Source organism: Mustela nigripes, chromosome 1, assembly GCF_022355385.1.
Source record: "Mustela nigripes isolate SB6536 chromosome 1, MUSNIG.SB6536, whole genome shotgun sequence".
Taxonomy (NCBI): domain Eukaryota; kingdom Metazoa; phylum Chordata; class Mammalia; order Carnivora; family Mustelidae; genus Mustela; species Mustela nigripes.
Window position 1 is genome coordinate 44,978,620 of NC_081557.1, and position 8,988 is coordinate 44,987,607.

The 8,988-nt window shown below is 38.8% G+C and overlaps 1 protein-coding gene across 1 annotated transcript; it reads right to left on the minus strand.

Annotated features, from left to right (window-relative positions):
* Positions 1–6,315: 6,315 nt before the first annotated feature.
* On the minus strand, positions 6,316–7,287 carry LOC132011291 (olfactory receptor 52N2). Its single transcript, XM_059389666.1, has one exon. The coding sequence runs from the start codon at positions 7,285–7,287 to the stop codon at positions 6,316–6,318; it is 972 nt and encodes a 323-aa protein (XP_059245649.1).
* Positions 7,288–8,988: the final 1,701 nt, after the last annotated feature.

An 8,988-nucleotide genomic window follows, 5' to 3' on the forward strand; every position in this document is an offset into this window, starting at 1 on the left:
TAGCAAGACAATCAACCAGGGAGTGGGTTATGGGAGGTACAGGAACAACAAGGACCAACTAAGAATTCATGACCTGATAAGGAGTCCAGACTTTGAAGGAGACACAAGTCAGTGCCTGGTTTGATCCAGGACTCCAACCATGCTGTAGCCTCCAACAGACTTCATCAAGATTAAAAGCTTCTGCACAGCAAAGGAAACAATCGAAAAAACAAAGAGGCAACCCACGGAATGGGAGAAGATATTTCCAAATGACAGTACAGACAAAAGGTTGATATCCAGCATCTGTAAAGAACTCCAGAAACTCAACACACACAAAGCAGACAATCATATCAAAAAATGGGCAGAAGATATGAACAGACACTTCTCCAATGAAGACATACAAATGGCTATCAGACACATGAAAAAATGTTCATCATCACTAGCCATCAGGGAGATTCAAATTAAAACTACATTGAGATATCACCTTACACCAGATAGAATGGCCAAAATTAGACAGGAAACAACATGTGTTGGAGAGGATATAAAGAAAGGGGAACCCTCTTACACTGCTGGTGGGAATGCAAGTTGGTACAGCCTCTTTGGAGAACAGTGTGGAGATTCCTCAAGAAATTAAAAATAGAGCTTCCCTATGACCCTGCCATTGTACTCCTGGGTATTTACCCCAAAGATACAGATGTCGTGAAAAGAAGGGCTGTCTGTACCCCAATGTTTATAGCAGCAATGGCCACAGTCGCCAAACTGTGGAAAGAGCCAAGATGCCCTTCAATGGACGAATGGATAAGGAAGATGTAGTCCATATACAGTATGGAGTATTATGCCTCCATCAGAAAGGACGAATACCGAACTTTTGTAGCATATGGATGGGACTGGAAGAGATTATGCTGAGTGAAATAAGTCAAGCAGAGAGAGTCAATTATCGTATGGTTTCACTTATTTGTGGAGCATAACAAAAAGCATGGAGGACACGGGGAGTTAGAGAGAAGGGGGTTGGGGCAAATTGGAAGGGGAGGTGAATCATGAGAGACTATGGACTCTGAAAAACAATCTGAGGGGTTTGAAGTGGCGGGGGGGTGGGAGGTTAGGGAACTAGGTGGTGGGTATGATAGAGGGCACGGATTGCATGGAGCACTGGATGTGGTGAAAAAATAATGATACTGTTATGCTGAAAATAAATAAATGAAAAAAAATACTATCTCAAAAAACAAACAAACAATGAATACTCTTATGCTGAAAATAAATAAAAAAAATTAAAAAAGAATGAATACCTAAATAAGTAAATAGCTATAACATATCACTTTCAAATGCTTAATGAAATAACAGGTGAATGTATAAATAGATAATGCACATAAAAATCAATTATAAGCATTTTTTAGTATGCTTAATTTCATTCAAAATACGAAAATGTATAAATTACAAAGGTACACTGTTTTACCTCTCCAAATGGCAAATATTTGAAAACTTACTAAAACAAATTTTAATGGACATAGGAAAAAAGTAGAATTTGTACTTTATGGGGATACACATTTATATTAGCTCTCTGAAGAAAGGGAAGATGCCCTAACTAAGATCGAACAGTTCCTCCCAGAAAAAATTTTTAAGTTTCCATTTAAAATTAAGTGGAAAAAATGAGGTTTGTAAAGCTTATGCTCCCCAACATTGTTGTAGGTATACTCCAAATGTAAAAGAAGGAAATTATAATACAAAGAGAAAAGAAGTTGTATATAAAGAGATATAGGATATAGGAATAACAACATATATTATAAAATGAAAAATGGGAAGTATTGAGTATGCTACTATTTAGATTTTAAAAAGTCCAGGTACATAGAGGAATCTGAAGGAACAAATTTAAGATCTGATGATCGTGATTGCCTCCAGAGAGGAGTTTTATGTTGTATGAGATTTTGTTTTGTTTTGTTTTCAGATTTTATTTATTTATTTGACAGAGAGAGAGAGACAGCAAGAGAGGGAACACAAGCAGGGGTAGTGGGAGTGGGAGAAGGAGTCTTCCCAGAGAGCAGGGAACCCAAAGTGGATCTTGATCCCAGGACTCTGGGATCATGACCTGAACCAATGGCAGATGCTTAAAGGCTGAGCCACCCAGGCACCCCAAGTTGTGAGAGATTTTACCTCATTGTATAGTGTTTGGTAAACTTGAGTCTTGAATTTTATCCATATATGATCAATATGTATGAAACTAAAGGAAACCAGAATATTTAAGCTCAAAATTTGCCTCTTTGGCATAAAAAAATTATTTTGAGCTGAAGGCAATTAAGAAGTAAATGCAGAAAAAGTTACTGCCTTGTTGCCTGGAGGCAAGAAATAAATTCTTTCAGTGGAAACAGACTCTCACCAGCCCAGGAACGGAACCAAAGTAACCTACAAACAAATGTTGTTACACTGTTATCTTCTTAGTTATTTCTTTACTATTTACTTCCCCTAAACCAAACTTCTGTGTCAATTCTTCCCAAGTCTATTCTTTGTCTGAAAAGTAAAAAAGCCATTTGGGACAACATCGATGGAACTAGAGCGAATCATTCTTAGTGAAATAAGTCAAGCAGAGAAAGACAACTATCATATGATCTCCCTGATATGAGGAAGTGGTGATGCAACATGGGGGCTTAAGTGGGTAGGAGAAGAATCAATGAAACAAGATGGGAATGGGAGGGAGACAAATCATAAGTGACTCTTAATCTTACAAAACAAACTGAGGGTTGCTGGGGGGAGGGGGTTTGGGAGAAGGGGGTGTGGGATTATGGACATTGGGGAGGGTATGTGCTTTGGTGAGTGCTGTGAAGTGTGTAAACCTGGTGATTCACCGACCTGTACCCCTGGGGACTAAAAATATATGTTTATAAAAAATAAAAAATTAAAAAAAAAAAAAGCTTCCTGCTCTGGTCATTTCCTCACTTCAATTTTTTAGGAAGGCTCCCACATACATGCAAAAATTTGAATAGATGTGCAGGCTTATCTTCTGTTAGTCTCTCTTTGTCAGTTAAAATTTTGGACCAACCAGGGACCCTAGGAAGAAAGGTTTCCATCCCCTGCAAAACAAAATATATGATCACATCTAGGACAAAAATTATAAATTGGGAGTATACTTATTCGCATGAAAAATGTTCATAATATGTTATAATATAAAATGAGTTACAAAAAATTTACAGTGTGACCACATAAGACAGGTCAGTTACAGATCTTTTTTTCTCCCCTTTGTCTAGTTGGCTTTTTTCTCTACTTTCCACGTAACAATTTAAATGCCTCCTTCTCAGCATAGAATCCCTACTCACCTTTTCTAGATTAAGTCCCTGGTGAAATGCTTTCATTGCACCTATTCTGTGAACAGATAATCAATGTGGAGTTTGAGGTACATCAGTAAACAAATAAGGTAAAGATCTATAGTCAGGATACTAAAATCCTAAAGAGTGGAGTTGGAGAGTGCATCCAATAAATATTAACATAATGACTAGGTAAGATGTATTATAAAATAGAAAGGGCTATGCACTATGAAAAAAAAAATCAGAGCAGGACAAAGAAAATCAAGAGTACTAGACAGGACTTGTTAGGGTGGATATCTTTGATGTAACTGCACTTGAGCAAGAAACTGATATTTCCATTCATGCTAGGAGAAAGTCCAGAAGTTACAGGGAAAAGTATTTAATTGCTAAAATTTGTCCGCAGGCCCTTTGTAGTAGTCATCTGTCAGCGTAAATTAAAAAAGAGGCAATAATAGTGTTTGCTCATGAGACCATACAGTGAGGGACCTTGAAGAATCTGATGTCCAACTTCTATATTTTAGTAAGCCATTAAAAAATATCCTTTGAAGTGATACAGGATCATCAGGGAGGGGACTTTTCACCATTCCAATCATGAAGAGTGGGCCACAAGCAATTCTTAATCTCTTAGAGAAACTATGCAGTATATTATAGACATTACAGTCAAAAGCCCTGGAAGCAAACTTGCTGGGTTAAAATCCATGCTCTATCACTTGCTGGATATGTGAGTTTCATTTAGTCATTAACCTCTCTGTGCCTCAGTTTGCTTGTCTGAAAATGGGACATAAGATAGCATCATCCTCATAGTTATTTTTAGGATCCAATAAGTATACAATTCTTGGAAAAGTACTTGGAAAATAAATGCTGTGTATCTTTCTTGTTGTTACTATTATTTCCTGCAAAACCATTTTCTGTGGAAGCAAGCTATCCACCCTTTGATAGAAGGTTACTCAGGGGAATACACAAGGAATCTCCACTCTGCCATGAGGTTCAGAAGCTGGGATGGGGGGCTGGAGAAGTGAGTAGCCACAAAGAAAATTGAGTTGCTAGGGATGAGAGAAAAATTTTGGAGGAGGAAGAAGGAGAGGGAGATAGGCTTCAGGGGCAGAAGGTATGATAGAGATCTGAAGAGTCCAGGCAGGTGACAAAGGGGTCTGCAGCTACTTTCAGGTCAAGGGCAATTCTAAGAACTTGGTATCTCTCAAAGTCCAAAAGCAGAGGGTGGCATGCCTGAGGTCATGCAGAAACTCACAGACAGGGAACTTCCAGATACCACTTCTATCTATTTTTCTGAGTCTTTTGTTCCTTGTCTTTTCTCTTTCCTCTCCAGTCACCCCAAAACATTTCTAGGCTTGAACTGGCTGTGCTCGATATTGGCCTCAAACTTTTGCATATATTGTTTCATTTTTAAGAATAACAATCCCTACCCACCCTTTCTTTTTAAAATACTTATATATATATCAAGATTCATCTCATCTCCTACCTTCTCTATAAAATCTTTACTTACCATCCACAATGGCCTTTGAGAATCATTTAGTTTTCATGAATTTTATAATAATTTTTTGTGCAATGACCCTGTTACCATTTTATAATAATGATTCCATTGCATTTTATATCTTGTACTAAAATAGAAATTCATTAGTGTGTTTGTACTCACTTCTATCTTTCAGTGCATGACATGGAATCAGTCACATAGAAGGTATGCAGAAAACTTTGTGGGCTGATTTTGATGACATGTTTGGGAGATGAAATAAAACTGATTCTCTACTACCTATATAATTGGAAAGATTTTGCCTCAAACTACGATGTTCAGAATGAATCAGAGTTGAAAAATATAGGTTATAATAATAATGATCTCAGCTCTAATTTATTAAATGGTTAGTACATATTAGAAATTATGCTAAGTGCTTTTTTGTCTTTCATTAGAGCATTTAATCAGCCAGATAATCTTTGTGGTATGTTTTACCCACATTTGATAAAAAGTATAGAAGCTGAAATTTAGAGAGATTAAATGGTCTGTTAAAGTCTTGTGGCTAAAAATGAAGACATAAGATTTAAATCTTGGGACTATGTGGATCCAAAACTCATGTTTACCCCAACTCTTTCCTAACTAACATTTTATTTTCTCCATACTGCATCCATTTGTATCATCTCTTTTCTTTCTTTCCTTTATGTTTCTTCTCCTGTGTCCCTGACCAGAGTCCATGCTCTAAGCAGCCCACGGTCAGGGATTGCTTCCATTCAACTCTGCCTTTCTCTCTCGCATTAAACCTGAGGTATGACCAATGATATGACCTAAAAAAGTATCTCAAAATGAATGAATGAGTGAATGAATTAATCACATACTAGTCATTTAATTATTGCTTTTGTCTGTTTCACTGATAACATCACAATTATATTTTGTAGGTGTATTTTAAAGATTTATTTATTTATTTATTTATTTGAGAGAGAGAGCATGTGGGGAGTGGGCAGAGGGAGAGACAGAGAGAGAGAGAGACTCTCAAGCAGATTCCACACTGAGCACCGGGCCTGATGTTAGGCTTGATCTCATGGTCATGAGATCATGACCCGAGACAAAACCAAGAGCTGGATGCTCAATTGACTGTCCCACCCAGGCACCCCTGTAGGTACATTTTAAATGGAGGTCCTAAACTGATGAAATGGGGAAAACAAACAATTCCTAGACATGCTCTACTTGCTCCCCATTGGAGGGTCTCCCCTTCCCACACACAGAACATGCACCAACACCAGGCCTGCACCCCTCGTTTTATTACCTGCTCTTCCTAGACACAGAAATCTATAACCCTTTTGTCAAACATAAAACCTGTAGGGAATGGGTACATTACTTTATCATTTTTTATTCTACATTTGTGTCTTTGGCAGATCTTTACACAGAAGAACTATTTCATAATAAATAGTTACAAAAGCTTTAGAAAATCTACATATTAGTAGGACTTGTGTGTTTAATACCATTTTACTCACAGCATTTACAAAGGTCTTCTCCACTCCCTTTTAACCCCCCTTTCCCCTAAGCAATATGTCTATTTTATGATTTATTTGTCTTGACTAATGACAACCTATCTCCAAGTAAAAACCTGATCATAATTTCCCGGATCTGCTTGGTCTTGATTCCATAAACAATTGGGTTCATTGTAGGAGGCAGTAGCAAGTAAATGTTGGCTACAATGATGTGTGCATGGTGGGGGATACTGTGTCCTCCAAAACGGTGGGCAAAAAATGTGAAAAAAGCTGGGACATAGGTGATCACAATGGCACAGATATGAGATGTACAGGTGCCGAAGGCTTTCTGGCGAGCATCCGCAGAGGACAAACTCACCACTGCTCGCAAGATCAAAGTGTAAGACACAGAAATACAGAACATATCAAAGCCCCCAATCAAGAGGGCTGCCAAGAGACCATAGATAGCGTTGACCTTGAAGTTTCCACAGGACACCTTGGCCACGGACATGTGGTCACAGTAGGTGTGGGGAATGAAGTTTCCCCGGCAGTAGGGCAGACGCTTGGTGAGGAAAGTGAATGGGAGGATGAGCAGCACACCCCTCAGGAAGGTGGCAAGACCAGCCTTGGCGATGACAGCGTTGGTGAGGATGGTGGAATAACGTAAAGGGTAGCAGATGGCGACATAGCGGTCCAGGGCCATGAGCATGAGCACCCCAGACTCCATCCCAGTCAGCGTGTGGACAAAAAACATCTGAGCCAGGCAGGCGTTGAAGTCAATCTCCTTGAGGTTGAACCAGAATATGCACAGCATGTTGGGTACAGTGGTGGTGCACAGGGTGACGTCCGTGAAGGAGAGCAGGGCCAGGAAGTAGTACATGGGCCGGTGCAGGGCCTCCTCATGGCTGATGAGGTAGATGAGCCCACAGTTCCCCAGGACAGCGATGATGTACATGAAGCAGAAGGGCAGGGCGATCCAGGTGTGTGCAGCTTCCAGGCCGGGGACACCATTCAAGATAAAGAATCCTGGGGTCAGGCTGGAGCTGTTTCCCCCACACATAGTGGCTCATAGGAGGTGGGCATGTTATGTTCTTTAAAAGTGGTGATTTCCTGGACAAGAAAATAACTCTAAGGTGAGTAGGGGGCTCAGAAACCAAATATAGAAAGAATATATTTTTTAATGAAAAGTGGTTTCTCTAGAGTTTTATTATCTATCATCACATTCCATCTCTGGTTCTTAACCTTGCACATGACATGGACAACTAGTCATTTTATGCCTCTGTTTTCTAAATCTCAAATGAGTATAATCATTGTGCCAGCCTCAGAAATTTGTTGGAATTATTCCATAATAATATATATAATGTGCTATAACTGTTCATAGACTATAGTAAATGCTCAATAAATATTAGCAGTAATACTGCTGTTGTTATTACTGTTCCTACCTCAGTATAAGGTACCCCATGTGATAGAACTTATCATGTTTAATATACATAAATTCAAATGGAGCTGTTGAGAGCTGCTGTTATTCAAGTGTCACTGTGCACTTAGGGTGCAAAAGGTAGTATTAGATTTTGAGAGCCTTAGTTTTATTGGGTGATTGAGAATTGAACTTTACAGACAAATCATGAGAGACTCTTAACTCTGGGAAACAAACAGGGTTGTGGAATGGAAGGTGGGTGGTGGGTTGGGGTAACTGGGTGATGGATATTAAGGAGGGCACGTGATCTGATGAGCACTGGGTGTTTATGCAACTAATGAATCATTGAACATTATATAGAAAACTAATGATGTACTATATGTTGGCTAATTTAATTAAGTAAGTAAATTTATTTTATTTGATAAAGAGAGAGAGCACAAGGACGGGGGAAGCAGGCAGAGGGAGAGTAGAAACAGGATCTGTGCTGAGCAGGGAGCTTGATGTGGGGCTCAATCCCAGGACCCTGAAATCATAACCTGAGCTGAAGGCAGATGCTTAACGGAGTGAGCCACCCAGGCTCCCTGCCTAATTGAGTTTAAATTAAAAAAAATAAATAAAGTCGTATTCTATGTAGAAAAAAAGAGAGAGAGAGAGAATTGAACTTGAGAAACCATGCTTGCTACCAGGGCCTTCAAGAGAGGAAAATATATTCTCTTATCTTGAATTTATATTTTAGGCTGAAAAAAATGATAAATATCTCTTGTCATTCAAATGATATCCAGGGACATCTTATTCAGCTAAGTCCTCACAAGTCTTCTGCTAATTCTAGGTCACTCAGCAGTTGGCCATTTTAACCTCTGCAGAGAGAATGGTGTGGATAGGAGGCCACTACTAATGTCTGCTTCCTTCTAAGAGAACACTATAGCCACAAGACTAAAAGATCAGGATATTAAGATAACAAAGAAGAATATTTCATTCTGAATAACTGGCTTATAAACTAAAACAGATTGCCTATCATGGAAGATTCTCAGGCTCTTCCAAACAGCAATAACATACAACTAAGCAATTAATCTAACTCATTAATCATAAACAAGCAGAGTGCCAGCTCTTTTTCTCCCTCAGTATAAGATTTTTGTCTACACTATCCCTCTCAGATGATTCCCCCAGAATCATCTGAGAATCATCTGTGAATTCTGCTATTGAGTAAGCTACTTTTAAACTTAGATATAAAAAGGAAAAAAAAAAAAAAACTAGATAGGTATGTCTGCCCTCCGAAAATACGAAAGTGGAGTCTTATTGTATGCTTACTCATGGAAATATAGACACTGAGGCTCCATGAGTTTC